Below are 20,536 nucleotides of genomic sequence, written 5' to 3'. Positions count from 1 at the left end.
AGGTGCCCAGCGGTTCACGGGTTCCCTGGGAGGCCTTGTGGGGCAGGTCGAGGGAGTGAGGATGGGAGAGAGTGGCAGGGGTGGGCGTCAAAAGGAATATAGTGGGGAGAAGGGAGAGATGGAGACAGTGGATACTGGATAGTGACCATGGGAAAACTGGCAATTTTCATTTTCAAAATTAATTTTTTGAGATGTTATTCACATGCCATAACATTCACCTTCTGAAACTGCAAATTCAGTGTCATTTCGTACATTCACAAGCCTATGCAACCATCACCGTCATCTAACCCATCACGTTTTCATCACCCCACAAAGAACCCCGCGTAACCATCAGCAGGCCCTCTTCATCCCCTCCTCCTTCAGTCCCTGCAACCATTAATTTCCTTTCTGTCACTATAGTTTTGCCTTTTCTGGACATTTCATGAAATAATACAAATGTGACCACCGTGTGTGGCTTCTTTCACTTAGCATAATGTTTTCAAGTTCGTCCATGTCGTAGAATGTGTCAGTACTTCATTCCTTTTTATGACTGTATAATATTTCACATATACACCACATTTAAAAAATCCATTCATCCATTGATGGGCATTTGGTTTTTTTACACTAATAATCTCCATTTATTGACAGTTTATTCTGTGCCAGGCAGCACCAGGCTAAGTTACTGACCTTATTTCACAGATAAAGAGGCCTGGAGAGTGTGAAGAGTTTGCCCAAGATCAAGAGCTAGTAATTTGGGGAACTGGGGTTTGAACTCAGGCGAACTTCAGAGGTAATAAATTCACATGACAGAACATTAGAAAAGGTACACAAGGGTATTCAATGAAAAGTCAACCTTTTCCCCACGTTCCCCAGCCACACATTTCCCTCCTCAGAGACATCTGCTTTTGCCATGCTGTGGATCCTTCCAGAGAACAATTTATACCTCAACATGTATGTATCACAATTTATTGACTAACCTGTCCCACTGATTTGAAATGTCACTTTTATGGTATAATAGATTCTTTTTTTTTTTTTTTTTTTTGCGGTATGCGGGCCTCTCACTGTTGTGACCTCTCCCGTTGTGTAGCATAGGCTCCGGACGCGCAGGCTCAGTGGCCATGGCTCACGGGCCCAGCCGCTCCACGGCATGTGGGATCTTCCCGTACCGGGGCATGAACCCATGTCCCCTGCATCAGCAGGCAGACTCTCAACCACTGCGCCACCAGGAAAGCCCTATAATAGATTCTTATACATATTTATATTACTCTTTTCAGAGCTGTCCTGACTCTTTTTGCCTATCTTTTATGTTTTCCATTTCTCTAAAATTCTTTTTATCTTCAAAAATAATTTTTCCTTTTCCTGTTTGTTTCTCTTAAGGTATTATGTTCATTCACTCATATGATTTTATTTAAATTATTTACTTTTGGAGGTGTCGGGTATTAGTCACAGCATGTGGGCTCTTCGTTACAGTGCGTGGGCTCTTCCTTGCAGCTCGTGGGCTCTCTAGTTGTGGCGCGTGGGCTCCACAGCACGTGGGCTCAGTAGTTGCAGTGTGCGGGCTTAGTTTGTCTGCGGCATGGGGGATCTCAGTTCCTCAACCAGGGATCGAACCTGCATCCCCTGCATTGGAAGGCAGATTCTTAACCACTGGACAACCAGGGAAGTCCCCACTCTTGTATTATTTTAAATTTAGTCCTCATTTCTGAATTTTTTTCCTTTATTTTGAATTCTGTCCTGAGTTCTAACATCTTACCTAATTCTGGTTTATGCTGTTCGTTCACTTTTTTTTCATTATGGTAAAATATATATAAAACAAAATTTAGTATTTCAACCATTTTCAAGTATACAATTCAGTGACATTAAATATATTCACAATGCTGTGTGACCATCACCACTATCCAAATTCAAAATAATTATGTCTAAAGATTGAGCAGGACCTCAGAAAGATGGAGGCAGCAGCATAGTTTCTGAATCTCTCCAAACCCTTTCATGGAAGAAGATCAACTAAAACCAAACACCCATAGGTGGCATTTATCAGCATTTACCGTTTCCAGAACTTTTTCACCATCCCAAACAGACTCTAGAGCCATTAAACAATAACTTCCCATTCCCTCTTCGATCCACGTTCTTTCATCTTTTCCACTGTTTTTCCTAACATCTTTTAGCCCACTTTGAAATAATAGGTTACAGTTTTGATCTGTTTTGTGGACCTGTCTTTTCCAAATTTATTTTATTGTCTGAAGAGATGCTATTCTTATTCTCTTTTCCCTTACACTACCTCTGTACGGGATTTGATCCCAATCCTTTTCTTTTATTGATTTTTGGATGAAAATAGGTTTAAAGCACTTTGAAAAGGAGGTGCGAGGCCATGTGGAAACATGTTCCTCATGGCTGTTTCATCAATGCTTCACTTATTCTGGTGTTTTTTTTTTTTTTTTTTTTTTTTTGGTACACGAGCCTCTCACTGCTGTGGCCTCTCCCGTTGTGGAGTGCAGGCTCAGTGGCCATGGCTCACTGGCCCAGCTGCTCCGCGGCATGTGGGATCTTCCCGGACCGGGGCACGAACCTGTGTCCCCTGCATCGGCAGGCAGACTCTCAACCACTGCGCCACCAGGGAAGCCCTACTTATACTGTTTTGAAATAACTGTTTTCCAGGAGGCATAAACCAGTGGGCTTTATCATTGGACAGAGTGCAGAGAAAGGACCCCACGAAAGCTGATCACCTTAGCAAAAATGATTTAGTTATGGTTTCACCCAAGATTGGTCACAAACCAGCCTGGGAAACTCAATGAACCAGAGACAAGGTATAATGCCATCTTTCCTTCTCTCTGCCTCAGCTCTCAAGGATTGGTCACCTACATGTTATTAGTAATTATTAGTTGGTTTCTGTTCATAATTACTATCAGAAGACACAGCACTTATGGGCCTAATTATACTGCCCAGCTACGCACTATTCTTCTTCATTTTGGCTTCCTGTCCACCAGCAGGAACCTGATTTATTTTTGTTCTCCCTTCACCACAGCCCAGTAATTTCTGTGAATGACTCTCAGTCTCACCAGAATCTGTATCTCTCACTCTGCCCCAACATCCCACCCCATCATTCGTTCCCCGAAGTGTACTCTAGAAATTTAGGTAAACTGGATATTTTACCACTGTTCACCATCTCTTATGAAACCAGAAGAAGAGCAGCTTTCTTATGGAATGATGGAGAACTTGTAAAGATAAAACACCAGTCTGCAGGAGAAAGGGGAGAAGAGAATGATGGAAATAGTTTCCGGAAAACTATTTTTACATTTTGTTTTGTTTGTTCCTGGTAAATAAATTGAAATCTTCTAAACATTAAAAGAAAATCTAAACCACTAAATTCAATAATACAGGAATATAACTTTTTAAAAAAATTTCTTTGGCTATGCAGCATGTGGGATCTTAGCTCCCCAACTAGGGATTGTACCCATGCCTGCTGCACTGGAAATGCAGAGTCTTAACCACTGGACCACCAGGGAAGTCCCAGGAATATAACTTTTAGAGGAGAAGTTATAAACCCCTTGGTTATATGAACTGGAGATTTTTAGTAAGAAGTCAAATATTTTAAATGACTTGGAGCTTTAAAGAAAGGAAGAAAGGAAGGAAGGAAGGAAGGAAGAAAAAGGGACTTCCTTGGTGGTGCAGTGGATATAATATCAAAAATAAAGTAATTAATTAAATAAATTTAAAAAAGAAAAAAAAAATGCCGAAATCCACTGACTAATTATTCAGGCTGTTATATCCCGCTATTTCCAGATACATCCCTTTAAAAACTTTTGGTAAAAGGTTATCTTATGTCAGAACAAATGAATTACAAACTTTTCTTTTTGTCCAAAATTTGAGAAATTCCCCTACGCTTCTACCTTCAAATTTTATAAAAAGGGAAAAGTAGTGACAACCGTTATACTTACATCCAATTGCATCATCTGGCCACATACCTTCTACATCAATCAAATATCTACAAAACAACAAAATTCGAGTTATTTGTAAATAAAAAGAAAAGAAAAAAAAAACCTTTTTGCAAAAAAAGGTCCAATTTCACTTTACAAATATAGATATAAAAATCGTAAGAAACTATCAGCACATCTAATCAATAATTATTAAAGAATGATATACACCAGGACTACAAAAAGGCATTATTCCAAGGATGCAAGAATAATGCAACTTTAGAAACTCTATTAATATAATTATTTACATTAATACAACAACTTAACTAATAAATGAAAGAGAATAAAATACAGGACCAAACTGGCAGATGTTAAAAAGTTATCTGATAACATGCAACAGTTTCGGTGAAAATGCTCTGTACGCTAAAAAGAGGAGACTTAATATGACAGAGTATTCATCAAGAACCAACAAATAACAAAAGACAAATTAGGATAAATATTAACATCATATCTAAAAAATCCTATCTAACCAACCATAGGAGCCAGAAACTTAGGAATCACCATCACTGACAGCTATTTCTCCCTCACCCTCATCCTCAACCCACCACCAGTGCTAACAATGATACTGCCTACATACCTCTAGAATCTGTCCACATCTTTCCACCAAAATGACCACCATACCCTGGTTCAAGCCACCATTATGCCCAATTTCTACAAAAGTCTCCTAACTTGTTTCCTCACTTCCATTCTTTTTCCCTGCAGTGTATTCTCCACTCGGTAGCAAAATGATAGGTTGAAAATGCAATTGGGTATGTTCCACACACTCACCTTCAACAAAAAAAGTTCAATGGTTTCCTTTTACTCTTAAAGTCTGAAACCTTAAACATAAGCCTGCACGATTGAGCTCCTACCCTCACTTGTAGCTCCATTATAATCACATGCTCCCCCAACAGCCCCACCTTCCTGGCCAGTTCCTCCAACACAACATATGCTTTCCTCTTATAGGGTCTTTTGTTATTCCTTATGCTCAGAAATCTCTCCGAAACGTCCCTATCTGCTTAATACCTACTCATCCTTCAGATATCAGCTGAAACATCCCTAAATAAACCTTCTCTAATCTCCATGATGAGATCAAATCCTCCCTAAAATATGCTCTCATGGTACCATGTTCCTCTCCTTGGCACTTGTCAGAGTTGTAATTCTACATGCAGAGTATGATTCTTGAATATCTATTCTTCCCTCTCTGGACTGTTAGAATTCACAAAGGGCAGGTCAAGTCTCTTCACTCACAAAATTTCACAAGTCTTTTTGCTAGCAACCAGCACAGTGTTTAAACATAACACATGCTCAATAAGTATTTCCTGCATGAACCACCATAAATTGGTACAGTGTAGCAACATCCACAAAAAGCATAAGGGCATCAATTCTTTGATGCAGAAGTCCCATTCTGAGTGAAGTTAACTGAGATAAAGCATATATATTCAAAGGTGTTCACACAGCAATGTTCATTACTATGACGTTTTATAATATCAAAAACTTCGGACTTTTATATGTTCATCAGTGAGCAAAGCAACAATGCAGCCTTAAAAAAAATAAACAAATGGGACCTAATGAAACTTAAAAGCTTTTGCACAGCAAAGTATAAACAAGACAAAAAGACAACCCTCAGAATGGGAGAAAATATTTGCAAACGAATCAACAAAGGATTAATCTCCACAATATATAAATAGGTCATGCAGCTCATTATTAAAAAAACAAACAACCCAATCAAAAAATGGGCAGAAGACCTAAATAGACATTTCTCCAAAGAAGACATACAGATGGCCAAGAGGCACATGAAAAGCTGCTCAACATCACTAATTATTAACGAAATGCAAATCAAAACTACAATGAGGTATCTCCTCACACCAGTTAGAATGGGCATCATCAGAAAATCTACAAACAACAAATGCTGGAGAAGGTGTGAGGAAAGGTAACCCTCTTGCACTGCTGGTGGTAATGTAAACTGATACAGCCACTATGGAGAACAGTATGCAGGTTCCTTAAAAAATAAAAATAGAATTACCATGTGACCCAGCTATCCCAGTACTGGGCATATACCCAGAGAAAACCATAATTCTAAAAGACATATGCACCCCAATGTTCAATGCAGCACTACTCACAACAGCTAGGTCATGGAAGCAACCTAAATGCCCATCGACAGATGAAAGGCCAAAGAAGATGTGGTGCGTATATGCAATGGAATATTACTCAGAGATAAAAAAGAATGAAATTGGGTCATTTGTAGAGACGTGGACGGACCTAGAGACTGTCATACAGAGTGAAGTAATTCAGAAAGAGAAAAACAAATATTGTATATTAATGCATAAATGTGGAATCTAGAAAAATGGTACAGATGAACCGGTTTGCAAGGCAGAACTAGAGACACAGATGTAGAGAACAAACGTATGGACACCAAGGGGGGAAAGCGGGGCAGGGCGGGGGTCAGTGGTGGTGAGATAAATTGGAAGATTGGGATTGACATATATACACTAATATGTATAAAATAGATAACTAGTAAGAACCTGCTGTATAAAAAATAAATTTTTAAAAGTCAAAAATAAATAAATAAAAAATTAATTAATAATTAAAAAAAAAAGAATGAGGTTGGAAGACTGTCAAAACAGCACACAGATCACATACTCAAGCCCCAGAAGATGGGGAAGTGCCGTAAGTCCCCCACTTTGGATGACATCTCCCTGCCTCACAAGTCTCAGTCCGACTGGGCTAGCTTTGGCAAGGGGACGGAGCTGGATCAGGAGCCGCTGCTGCCATATCTGGATCAAGTTCCAGTTTTAGTCTATCATCCAACACCTAGCCAGACTTGCCTAGCAACTCAGCTGAGAGGAACAAAATAGGATAGCTCAAAAGAACAGGCCTCATACAACATCAGCCTAAAGCAGTTTATGACCCTGGAAGAAATGGATCAGAAAAAATGATCCGGGGGACTTCCCTGGTGGTGTACTGGATAAAGACTCTGCACTCCCAATGCAGGGGGCCCGGGTTCATTCCCTGGTCATGGAACTAGATCCCACACGCATGCCACAACTAAGAGTTTGCATGCCACAACAAAGGAGCCCACTGGCTGCAACTAAGACCCAGCACAACCAAAAAAAAAAAAAAAAATCAATCAATAGAATAAAACAAATATTATAAAAAAAGATCCGGGAGTGTGTGATCTGTATGATGGACTTTGTTTATGAGAACCCAATTTTATTTCTGCTGTGTATGCAGATCACCTGGGCTGTACAGATGACTGGCTGATGAGATCCTTCACGTGCCCCTCCTGCATGGAGACAGTTGATGCAGCACTGCTTTTGTCCTACGAGACTAACTGAGCCAGTGTCTCTCACCTGACTTCAAGAGAACCATCATTTTTGGTGGTTTTGATCTTTTGTCATTGAGCCCAAAGAGCGGGGGATTAGGAATAAGATCATGCATGAAAGTTTCCTAAAAATTCCTGAACGGCTGCAGATGTTGGGGAAAAGTACGTAATAGTTTAGAAATTTAGGGGGAAAAGTAGGATGCTATTTTTATGTAAAGCCTTCGCTCAGTGTTTAAAAATATAATTGTATTTAGATCTTGTTATTGCTCCAGTACATAGGATTTGTGTAAAGTGTTACAGCAGCTATATATGTTTCAGTTGTGTGTCGAAGATTAGGATAAAGATAGTGGTTGTTTTTCCTAAGTGAGATATCTTTCTTCTTTCCCCTACCCAAATTCTTTTCTGAAGTTGCTGGCATTTAGGTCAAGGTTTTATTTAAAGCTACATTTTATAACACTGGCACAAAAAAAGTAGTTTTAAGCTTTTTTGCATAGTTCTTTTTTTTTTTAGAATAAACATAGAGCATTTATTTTTTACTTTATAGGAACTCCACAAGTTAAGGTCCCATTGTTCTTTTGCTGTGATTGTTGTTCCTATTGATGCTGCTGTTTTCTGTCTTTGCTGGTTCTTTCTAATCTACCATTTGTCATTATTGGCATACGATCATCTCAGGGTCACAAGATGGCTGCTGTAAAACCAAGTATCATATTCTAACAAAACAAGGAGGAAGCAGAAAAAGAGTCCCAACGGTCATTTTCCTAATGCATATTTATCTTTCTTCAGAGAAAAATATCATTCTCATAAGCACAATAACAGTCTTCCCCTAATTACTCATTTGCCAAAACAGATTGATATGACCATTCATAAGACAATTCATGGCAAGGAGGGATATGATAATGATTGCCTCAGCCTAACAAGGATTTATCCACGAAAGCTGAATTCTTCTCTCCTCAAAGAAATCAACACTTTTCTACATACAAAACACAAGTCTCTTGAAGGGTTCTTCATAAGTGCATTATAGAAGAATTTAGTATGTCATAAGCACTTAAGGATTTGACATTCAACTGTAGTAGTATCCGTGTTGGTTAATTTTCTTACAAGCCCCATGATGAGTTTGAGAAAACCTGAAAGAATTAGAGTATCAGGTTCTATTAAATCCTTACATGTATCTTGCTTAAGTTTTGGTTCATTAATTTATATCCAACTACATAAAGCAAATTTGGAGGGAAATAAATAAATAAATAAATAAATAAATAAGATTGAGGTCTCCAAATATTTTCATAGGAAGATGTCCACCATATATTAAATTATAAACCAGAATGTCTAAATACTATACCATTAAATCAAATGTACAGTCAGTGCTGTATATCCAACGGTTCCATATCCTGCAGATATGGAAGGCTGACAATACTACATCATTTTACATATGGGACTTGAACATCGGAGGATTTTGGTATCCATGGGAAGTCCTAAAACCAAACCCCTGCAGATACCAAGGGACCACTGTATATGCTTCTATCTGCATTTTTTACATCTGAAAAAATATGTGCTAAATTATTACTGGTGGTAACCTCTGAGTAGGGGGCACAATTGCCTTCCACTTCATACATTTCTATGACTGCATTTTTTGCATTCAGCTTACATTAGCTTACATTACTGCTGTAAACAGAACAATTTAAACATGGTCTGCCTCTTGGGGTTGGCAACTCACCTGCAGATATGGTAGCCAGTCCTGTTTAAATTATGGGTACAGTGGACACCAATAAGTCTGTCTATAAAACAGGGAATATGGAATTAAGTAAGCAAATACACTAAAACCAAGTTATACAATTTTCTGAAGAGTAGCCTTTATTAGTTACCACAACACTACCACTATCCTGAAAAGGAAAAACTCTGAAGAAAAGAGTGTTTTTGCAGGAATGTACTATCAAGAATTAACTACTATATGTCAAAATTCATTGTCTCTGGGAAATTTTGCATAGCCTCCAATCAGATGCAGTAGCGTGGACTGGAGAATGCCCATCAGGAACTTATGTGACTATAGAAAAAGGGAGTGGATTAAAAAAAAAAAACAGGCTACCAGAAGAATAGCATTTGTTTTTGAGTGAAACAGATGGAATGCCTTCACTTTCAATGCTCAATATTAAAAAGAACAAACGGTTTCTGAAGGGCTCTTGGGGTCCCAAAGCACTTCCATTCCTTCTCTCATTCAGTGCTCCTCACATGCCACGGGTCTATGTGCTTGTGGAGTTCCTGGGTTAACTAGTACCGTTTTTGTTTCACAATGAAAAAGTAAGGCTTAAGACGTAAGCCCAAGCTGCACAGCAGGCAAACAGAAAAAAGACTAGAATTGAGTCTCAGGTTTTCCCAACTATGCCACAGTATTTCGTGGTCCAGCACTTAAAAAAATTATATGAGAAAGTAAATAAAACACAACAACACGTAGCTGATCTCTGCAAAAGATATGTCTGTGACTATGTGGTGATTGGCATTCGTCATCTCCTGCCTGGATTACTATCGCCCTACAATTCTAAAAATCTCTTCTATTTCAACTAATCCACAACATGGAAGATGTTATCTTTCTAAAATATAAACTTGGCTGGATTGCTCTGTTGCTTAAACTTCTTCACTTAGCACAGAATAAAGCCCAAGTTTTTAGCACAGCATTGAGAACTCTTTACAAACAAGTATCAGTCTCTCTCTCCAACTGCATTATAAGTTCAAACTATAACTTACGGGCTTCACTGGTGGCGCAGTGGTTGAGAGTCCACCTGCCGATGCAGGGGACATGGGTTCGTGCCCCGGTACAGGAGGATCCCACATGCCACGGAGCGGCTGGGCCCGTGAGCCACGGCCGCAGAGCCTGCACGTCCGGAGCCTGTGCTCCACAACGGGACAGGCCACAACAGTGAGAGGCCCGCGTACTGCAAAAAAAACCCCACAAAAAAACCACGACTTACAAGGACCTACATCATCCACCTCCCTCCTTTGCCCTGCCAGCCTCCCTGATCTCATCCTCTACTGCCCTGCCCTCACTCACTTTCCCCTGTCCAGCCACACTGGCTTCCTTACTATTCCTCAAATATGCCAAGCACAGTTGTGCCTCAGGGACTTTGCACCTACTATTCCTTCTGCTTCAGAACACACCCTCCCACCCCATCTCCACTCTCCCAGAACACACCCTCCCACTCCATCTCCACTCTCCCACATAACCAATGGCTTGTTTCTCACTTCAAGGCTCTGCTCAACCGACATCTTATTAGAGGGGACTTCCCTGATCACCTAACACATTCCCTTACCTCTTCATCTTGTTTTGTTATTCTCCAAAGCATTTACCACCACTTGACAATCCATATATTGACTTATTTATTCATCTCTCTCCCCCACTAGAAAGTAAAGTACGTAAGGGAAAGAACTTTGTTCTCTTCCTACTTCCTAGAACAGTGCCTTCAACTTAGAAGGTGTTATACAAATATTTGCTGAAAATGAATGTATGGATTCTTTGCCCTTTCACATTACCCTCTAGTCACACCAGAGGCTGCCCTTCCAGAGCACAAGTTCAAGCCCTGTGCCTTTTGTACCTGTTCCCAATACCTGGGCTGTCCTTTCCTCATTCCGCAAAATCCTCTTACCCCAAGCCCAGCTCAAACACTGTCTCCTCAGTCAGGCCTTCCTCAATTTCTCCTCTATATTCCTGATGCACTTGATTCTTTTATCATAATTAACCCACTTATAGTCACTACATGTTTATCTTCCTAGATAACTGTAAGTTGCTACTGAACAAAGACTTCTACTCACCTCTGTATCCCCGTGCCATAACAACAAACCTATAAGGCTCTCGGTGTTTACTGAAACAATTTATTTTCTGAGTCTCTACCAATTCTAGGGAGTGGATAGTATAGTCTCCTCCTCATTATCAGTGAGCCTAGCATCTGTGGGAGGGGCTTATAGCAGAGGAAGTCACCAAAGGATCATAACTAAGGTCCTGAGACTGCAATGGCAGAGAGTATGGTGAAGTTAGCTCACTGGAGGCAGAAGACCCACAGAGGAGTCAGCATATGCAATGGACTACACTTGGTATAACATGTGAACAATCAAGGTTTACAAACGTGTTCTCATGCACTTGTAAGGATCTTCTAGCCCATGGGGAACAGACAGAACACACACACAAAGGAGCCTGGAGGAAGCAAGTTGGTCAGCAGCTGCACCCTAACATCTTAAGAGGTAACATTTCTGTGACTACAGCTTACACAAATCAGATAATTTGCCTCCTTTCTAGACACCCTGGTTATCACACGCAAGACCAAGCCTGTAAAGTTTTAAAGCTAAAGTACAGGGACAATCTGTGAATAGGGCTTAAGATATTTAAGAGCTAGTACCTGCATTAAGCCACCAGGTTATAGAATGAAAATTTATCTTGAAATTCCAGTCTCTTCCTCTCTCTCTCACCTCCTTTCCCCTATCTTCCCACCTCCATCTCTATTCCTTCTCCCCTACTCCCTGTTTTATGTATATATGTGCATCATTTTATATATACACGGAATATTTACTGTCTGTTAGATTTATTTAATAAAGTGCACACTCCTCAGGCTCAATTTAGAAAGAGGACAAAATGAACACTTTCTCATGGGGGTGAGTGGCGTTCCAAAGACAAAAGATTCCTCAGTCTTAAAACATGGCAAACACCATGTTCCTTCTGATAGATAGATGCTAGAAAAAGGCATGTGGATCCTTAAAATTCACATGCTTTTAAGATCTACTATCAACAGAGTAGATCCTAAAGCAGAAACAATAAAACACCAGCCTTTTAAGTTCTTCCTGCCTGAAGATGAGAATAAGAGGTGGTAGTGTACTTCCTCACTTGCACCCAAAGTGTAAAGGCAGCAAAAATATCTTAAACAAGTATGATAAGGAAGCCACTCTTCTGGTCCACTTGTTTTGCTTTGCCTCTAGGGATCTGTCTCACTGCAAACCTTTGCTTTATGTTTTCTCTTTTATATACGCTAAGAACCTGAGAGTCTTAACCTTTTCTTCCACCGCTCAACCAATAAATAGGACAAAAGAACATTTTAATTTTTTTATGTATTTTCCATTCAAATTTTTAAAAAAGAGATAAGTAAGCTAGTTCAGTTCATATTTCTCACAAAATCACTTTCCAAACTAAATTGTTTGTGACCATGAACAGGAAAAACACCGTCCTCTATTAGCACCATCTGACATTTCCACCTTAATGTTACCAAGCACAACAGGCCTAATGTCAGAAGTATTAAAAATGTTAAAAATCCCCAACCCCACTCAAAATGCATACCAAAGTTCTGGTAAAGGAAAACAAAAACAAAAACAACTCACCATTATCTTTATTTTCTTTCAGAAACCCATTAACAGCACACTGGAATTTAAAACTAGTGTCGTCATCTGGCACCTGATACCCAATTGTACAAATTTCTAAATAAGGAATAGTTTCTGGTAAGTCCTATAAGGCAAAACCATGAAAATATGTATTATTTCCTTTGTAGGAAAAGAATAAAATATTCATTAGAGAAGGCAGAATATAAACCAGGAGAGTACATTAAACTTAGTATGTCAGTCATTCTGATAAGAGCCATTTTTTCCAAAGCTGTTTTAACCAGTAATTATCACTTGATTTTCATTAAAACTGCAGAATGGACAGTTACTAGGCATGCAAAAAGAAAAGCAAATCTATGTGAATGAATGCACATGTAACTCAAAATGATATAAACAGTTCTACTTACATTTATGTTCTATCTTACATTTCAAGGGCCATAAAGCAGCTGTGATTTAAGTAGAATAGTAGAATAGAGTCAGAAGAACTTGGATTCGAATTAGGAAATAGAGCAAATTTCAGGCATTGTTGACAACTGGTATGCCTGGCATGGGAGAAATAGACTATCAATAGAAGACAGAAAAGGATAAGTGAAAATTCTCTAGTTCTGAATTTAAATGGAAAGTAGCAGTATGAACCTATGACATATTTTAAAAATATTAAAAACAAACATACATATTTCCTAGCTCTGACCACTGAAAAAGTCTAGAAAAAACTGATGTCATGTCAAAAGGACTCAGGAGTCACTGAGAAGCTCCAACTGGCCAAAGATAGGGTCTCAGTTAGAATAATAACTGTAACAGAGTCCACGGTGATATGAATAAATAAATTTTACAAAACTGGTCACCACTGGAGGATATTTGTGAATCAACTCATTATTTTGAAAACTGTTAAACAAGAGAAGAGAATCATGCCTCTACAACTGGGCAACCAAATAGCTGATGAGGGGAATCTTCTCCCCATAGAAATATACCCAGCTAATAAGTGAAAAAAAGAACAACAGAATTCACCAACATTTGAAGCCTCAAGTGAATTAATGGATGTAGGTATGAATCATCAGTGACTGCTAATATCACAGAAAGAGACAATTATATGTCTCCATGGAAGAAAACATCATCACCTACGAAACTGTCTTGCCAAAACAAAACATGCAAGCTTCATTCTGATCAACTACCAATTTACAGGAAATAAAAGGATTGAAGAATATGTTAACAACACATGGAATATAATCATCAAAATCTAGATTGGACAAATTACCTGGTTTCTTTAAAAATAAAATTCAAGGAGGAAAAAAAAAGTGAGAGAGATATGGAGAGAGAACCAAGAGATTAAACAAGACTTAAGAGACCTAACAATCAAGGCAATGTGTGGACCTTATTTGGATCTAATTCAAAATTCTTAAAAACAATTTTTTATGACATTGAGGAGACAACTGCAAATTTGAGCACTCGCTTGGTATTTAATATTAAAAAATGATATCATCGGAATAAAAGTCCGATATTTTAAATACACATACCCAAAATGTATAGCTGGGGCTTCCCTGGTGGCGCAGTGGCTGAGAATCTGCCTGCCAATGCAGGGAACACAGGTTCGAGCCCTGGTCTGGGAAGATCCCACATGCCGCGGAGCAACTAGGCCCCTGAGCCACAACTACTGAGCCGGCGCGTCTGGAGCCTGTGCTCCACAACAAGAGAGGCCTCAATAGTGAGAGGCCCGCGCACCGTGATGAAGACTGGCCCCCGCTTGCCGCAACTAGAGAAAGCCCTCTCACAGAAACGAAGACCCAACACAGCCAAAAAATAAATAAACTAAATAATTAATTTAAAAAAATGTATAGGTGTAATTACATGTTGTCTCGGAGCTGCTTCAAGATAATATGGAATGGGGTGAAACAGGTGGGGATATAGATAAAACATGACAGCCATCAGTTGGTAAATAATAAAGCTGGATGAGTTCGTGGGTATACAAGGAACACTTACAGTATTTTGTATACTTTTGTAAATGTTTAAAATTTGTGATAATTGTTTAAAATCAAGACGACACTGTAGAAAACAGTTTGGCAGTTTCTCAAAGTTTAAACGTAGAGCTACCGTATGATTCAACAACTCTGCTACTACCTACACTGCCCATCTAAAAGAACTGAAAGCAGGGATTTGAGCAAATATTTGTACACCAATGATCATAGCAGCAAGATTCACAATAACTACAAGGTGGAAACAACCCAAGTGTCAATCAACCGATGAATAACAAAATATGGTATATACACACAGTGGGATTTATTAAGCCAAAATAGGAATGGCATTTTATTACATGCTATAACATGGATGAACCTTGAAAACAATAGGTTTAGTGAAATAAGCCAGACATAGAAGGATAAATATTGTAGATTCCACTTACACGAGGTACCTAGAATAGGCAAATACATAGAGACAGAAAATAGAAGAGCGGTTACTAAGGGCCGGTGGGAGGGAAAATGGGGTTGTTACTGTTTGATGGTTACAGAGTTTTTGTTGAGGATGACGAAAACGTTTTGGTTATAGACAGTGGTGACAGTTACACAACACTGTGACTGCATTTAATGCCACTGAACTGCATATTTATAAATGGTTAAAATAAATATGATTTATGTATATTTTACCACAGTAAAAGAAAGAGGAATAACTCAGTTGAAATTTCAATTCTTCCTTGTCCGAGAGTCAGTTTCATCGTCTTTAAAATTCGTAATTGTAGTTGTCTATCCTCTGAGTTTAGTGCAGAGTAAGCACTCAGTAGGAGGTATCAGTACTACTTCCACTTCAACAGCAAAGGACTCTTGTGAAGAGTAACTAAGTCAATGGATATGAAAGAACCTTATAAATGGCAAACTGCTATACAAATGTTAACAAACATTAGGTGTTACTGTCTCCCAAGGCCATGGAACAGGTCAGAAGAAGGATAATTCTTTTGCATTGGTATGTCCTACATGGGCCAAGAGAACACATGGGTTTCTGTATTATATCAGAAGATATTAGGAAAAGAAAGCATAAAACTTAGAGAACAATTGTCTTTAACAGTGATGCTTAAACATGCTCAGGCAACAGCTTAAAATAAGTGCTAAAGACATAATGGACATACTTTTCTTTCCTTTTAGGCTACTACTATTCTTACTAAAAGTTTACTTCATTTTCAAAATATAGAACATGGAAGCTTATAGACTTTCTTAAGCATCTCTAGAGGCTACTGCTGAAGACTATAGTTCAATTCATATCTTTAATCTAATTTTGAAACAGCAATTACAAATGTGTATTTAAGGAAACGACTAGCTTCCCTTTTTGAACCCATGAAAGAAGGCCAGGATTCACCTTAGCATAAGATGATAACTACTGAATTACTATGAATTTTTACAGTATCAGAAAGAAGGTCATTTTCAATTACGGGTTCCATTTACCTCTGGCTTAAAATAGCGGCGAGTATATGTTAAGTCAATAATCAGCCCAAGTTCTTCATTGTGTTCTTGGAGTTTGTTAAGGGGGGAAAAACATTCTTCTGGAGCAAGATTCTTTTCAAAGCTCTGTCAGAAAGGATAAAATAAGAAAGAACATGCGTTTAAAATCCTTTATTATATTATCCATTTATTCAAACCCTGTGATGCTAACATGAGATTCAAAGTAAAGTTTTTTCCTCTGGAGTTTACAAGCGATATTACGATCCTTTCTTCCAGAGAGATTAGATGGAAGAAAATAAGCTCACTTCTATATAGTTATTTCTATATCTGTTTATTTCATGGTGGTCTCCTAACCAGACTGTAAACTCCCAGAAGGCAGGGACTACATCAATTTTGCCTACCGCTGTACTGCCAGCTCCAAGCAGAGTGCCTGTAAATAGACACATAAATAAATACTTCTTGAATATCTACCTATATCAAGGATGGTTTTCACTGCTAAATAATCTTTTATGTATTTGGCTTATTTATGTACTCTGTTCGATTGATCTGTTTGGTTATTCAAGTGCCAGCAACACACTTTTCTTTTTAAATTAGTAGACTAGTTTTAGAGCAGTTTGAGATTCACAACAAAACTGAGCAAAATGTACACAGTTCCCACTTATACCCTCTCTCCTTCATCCCACACAGCCTTCCCCATTATCAACATGCCATACCAGTGTACTTCATTTGTGAGAATTCATGAACCAACACTGACACATCAGTATCAATCAAAATCCATAGTTTATTGCATTCCTGATACAAGTAACTGACTATTTCTTTATTTCTAGTATAGTCATCCCCAAACATTTACATACTGAGATACATATTACTCTCTTATAAATTACATTTTTCTTTACTTATAGTTAGGGCATTCCACTGGTTTTGTTTTTTTTAAATTAAGTACAAAAGTAGGTTGTATTTATCTATGAATTCCATTTCTGGATAGTAAAGGTGGTATAAAAAGTATTTGCTATAAAAAGGGAAAATGGAATATGATGGGGTTGAGAGCCAGGGCTTTATAGGGTGAATTCAGATTTCTGGAAGAATGCGGTATTAACTTTTGCTTACCTTTTTTAAAGGAACTTTGAATGCAGTGAAACGAGTCCCAGGCATCCGCTGTTCAACTGGGAGATAGTCTTTCCACCTATTTATATATATTTTGTTAGGCAAATTTTATGTTTGGCTGTCTCCTTGCATAGGATGAATGCGCCTTGAAAATGGAAATCATATCCCTCTATAGTAGGTCCCTCTTCTTTCTGCTTTGCACTTTGCTGCTCCACTTATTCAACCCCACCTTGTAATAAGCTATACTTCCCTCGTTCCTGTTTTCCCATCTTGAAAACAGATAAAAGGCAACAAAACAATGCAAAAGTCTCAAAAAATTAGGGATATCTAAAACCAGAGATGCCCAGAACTTCTGTATCTCTAATAAAACCTAGCCTGGTGTTGACTACTATGGTATCATTAATACATACATGTTGACTGAAATAGTTTGAACTCAATTCTTCCCCTTCACAGTTTAGTTTTAGTCCTCACACAAAACATGATAATAAAATTCTTTAATGCTAGGAATCACAGTGAAAAATAATATCTGAACTGACTTCTGTAAGATGAGTTAGAACTAAGGTTAATTCAGTGTATCTGAAGCATAGAAAGTGAGGGCAATAGTGGCACAAGATAGGGCTAGAGAAGCAGAGAGGATTCTAGACCACGCAGAGTCTTAAAGGCCAACAGTTTGTTTTCTATTCTCAAAACAATGCTTTTGAGCGATGTCTATGAGCAATGTTCCAACTTGCTTTTAAGGTTTCTTGTGTGAAGAATGGATTGGAAGGAAACAAGAAATATGGACACTACTTAGGACCTAATTGCAGCACACAGGCAAGTTCAGTATTAGGATGCTGAGGAAGAGGTGACAGATTCGGAAGAAATTCAGGAGATAAACCGAAGCGGGTTTAATGGGGTATGAGATGGAGGAAAGGAAGGTCTTAGGGAATTAAAGGGTTTACTGCACACATGAGCAAAGTCTCAAAATTAATCATTTGAACGTACAGAGGTAGATCTCTCAAATGACACCGGTTAGGAAGCAACAGTACGCCCTTTATAATTCCTAGAGACAACACAAATCAACTGTTTCGATGGAAAATTCGGCAGTACCCGTGCGTTTTTTCACTCAACCTTAGTTCCAGGTCCTCTTACTCACATTTTCTGTGCCAAAACAACACAGCTTGAGGAACTGAAGGGGATTCCATTTTGGTAATTAAGGAGTGTCCCCAACACTGACAGTCCCATCTTAAAAAGCAGTCCCTCTGCATTTTACCCTAGGAGCTATGGCCAGAGCCTCCCTTTGAAAACGATGAGGGGAAATCAGAACATCACACACTGTCCCTTTCAGCTACTGTGAACTGAGCCGCGAGACGACCAATACCCCCTAGCACAGCGCGGACGGGGCAGCGCGCGGGGGCAACAGTCACAGGTGACGGCACAGGAGACGAAGCCCAGGCCCAGGGGCTCTGAGCTCCACCAGCAACGCCCAGTGGCCAAGGCGTATTACCTTTCCGGGATGTGCTTTCCGCCCTTCCTCCTGGCCGACGAACCTCCGGAAAAGCCGCGACGCTGACACCAGCGCCCACGGGCATGATGCCACTGGCTCACGTGACCCCCAAGATGCCGCCCACCCAACGCCAAGAGTGCTGAAGTCGCCAACCCGGCGCACTCGGTGCCAGCACAAGGCCCCGAACCACAAGCGCCAAGGCACAAGCCCACACAGCTCGCGGACCTCCTTCTACTGCGCATGCGTCACCGCCCGTCCAGATGACGTCCTCACGCCGAGACACTTCATTAGTAGAGGAGTCTGACGCCTGCAATTCCCTCCTTAGCCAGAAGATGGTAGCAGAGGTCCATTAGTTCGTGTGTGCACCCTTCAGAACTCCAATCATATGGGACATGGAAAGTTGTCCCACTCTCCCAGTATCTTGTGTGGTTCTTTCAGATATTTCCCAAGTGCTTACGTTCACACTTGTATCTTGTATGTAAGTATTTCTACGTAATGGAGATCCTGTATTTTATACAAGAGCAGCATACTATACATAGTCTACAATCTGTCTTGGATAGTGATTTTGCCAGTCAATTTTTGCGTACATCCATTCGATTCTCTTTAATAGCTGCGTCAGATTACATACTTTACATGGCCAGTCCAATAGTGACGGACTTTTAGTTGTTATCAGTTTGGGGGTATTTTGTTTGTTTGTTTTGTTTGTTTGTTTTTGTCCTCTGTTATAGATAGGCTGCAATGTGAACCTCTTATACATGTGTATAGCTATATACAAATTTCTAGACATAGAAATTCTTGAATGAAAGAGATGCAAACTTAAAATATTGAAAGATTTTCAATCCATCTAATCTGCCTAATCAACCTTCAAAAATACTCTATCAACTTATACTCCACTCACAGTGAAACATTTATTGGGTTTCTATTATGTGCCTGGTATCATGCTGGAGGTTGACAGTATGGATTTACATTTTAGACAATACCAAAATATGCCTGAGAGAGATAAGAGTGGAGCTCAAGTATAACATTTCCTCACAGTATCAGGCATAGGGATCTGTACCTGTTAGAAAAACTATGAATCCTGCCACAAGTGGAACAGCAAAGAACAGCATGTCCTACAGTAGGTCTGAAGGTATAATAGCATACTAAATTCCATTGTTATTTATAATAACCTATGTTTTTTGTTAGTTTTACTTTTCAGTTTCTAATTTCTGAAAGTATCTGACATACACTGTTAGTAATCTTCTTCACAACCATTTGAGCTGGGTAAACTGAGTCAGGAAGGTCAGAATTATTGAATGAATGAATGAATGAGTAAAAAGTTCAGTAGCTTTAATGTATCTGGGACAGTCCATAGTCTAACCAAGTTTCAATCCACAAGCATTTATTTACAATTCTGAAAACTTCCACATAATTACAAATGGGACAATAGTAGTCAATTACTACTTGGATAAAGAAAAGATACAAGTTAGCACAACCTAGTTCACAAACTTACAATTAGGCACATTCAATTTGGTGCTAAGTCATAAAATATTCTTTTGCAATTTATGAAAAATATCCAATAGGCATGTAATGGCCAAAAAGTACAAATGATACAAATATCTATAGACATGACAATGTACAAATTGTGACATAAATCTATCAGAAACTAGAAAATCTATGTTGGTCTTATAGTTCCAGCTTGCTAAAAGATACAGGCTTTGGGTGGGAACACAAAAAAATCCAGACCTGGCCATAACGGGGTTTCCAGAAAGTATGGGAACTAGCAAAGAGTAGGCCTCTGGATGGGAGTGGGTCCAACATGAGATGAAATAATGCCTTAATGGGTATGTAGTATGCTGGGATGGAAAATATAGGAACAAGGGATATTTGGAGAATCAGACAGCTAAGTATTTGACACTAACAAAATCTACCAGTATCCCATAGG

At 39.0% G+C, this 20,536-nt stretch overlaps 1 protein-coding gene and 1 pseudogene across 1 annotated transcript; one reads left to right on the top strand and one right to left on the bottom strand.

Annotated features, from left to right (window-relative positions):
- Positions 1-572: 572 nt before the first annotated feature.
- LOC132504369 (RNA/RNP complex-1-interacting phosphatase-like) lies at positions 573-18,854 on the bottom strand. The gene is made up of 8 exons (XM_060121733.1): positions 18,613-18,854; positions 17,130-17,205; positions 16,026-16,148; positions 12,604-12,727; positions 8,966-9,026; positions 3,915-3,961; positions 3,130-3,213; positions 573-1,599 (listed from the first exon to the last, which is right to left on the bottom strand). The coding sequence occupies exons 1-7, from the start codon at positions 18,852-18,854 to the stop codon at positions 3,146-3,148; spliced, it is 741 nt and encodes a 246-aa protein (XP_059977716.1). The 3' UTR covers positions 573-1,599; positions 3,130-3,145.
- LOC132504314 (RING finger protein 11-like) lies at positions 6,548-7,267 on the top strand (annotated as a pseudogene).
- Positions 18,855-20,536: the final 1,682 nt, after the last annotated feature.

Source organism: Lagenorhynchus albirostris, chromosome 14 (assembly GCF_949774975.1).
Source record: "Lagenorhynchus albirostris chromosome 14, mLagAlb1.1, whole genome shotgun sequence".
Classification (NCBI taxonomy): domain Eukaryota; kingdom Metazoa; phylum Chordata; class Mammalia; order Artiodactyla; family Delphinidae; genus Lagenorhynchus; species Lagenorhynchus albirostris.
The sequence above is the reverse complement of the archived record's forward strand: the minus strand, read 5'-3'. Positions and strand labels throughout refer to the sequence as shown.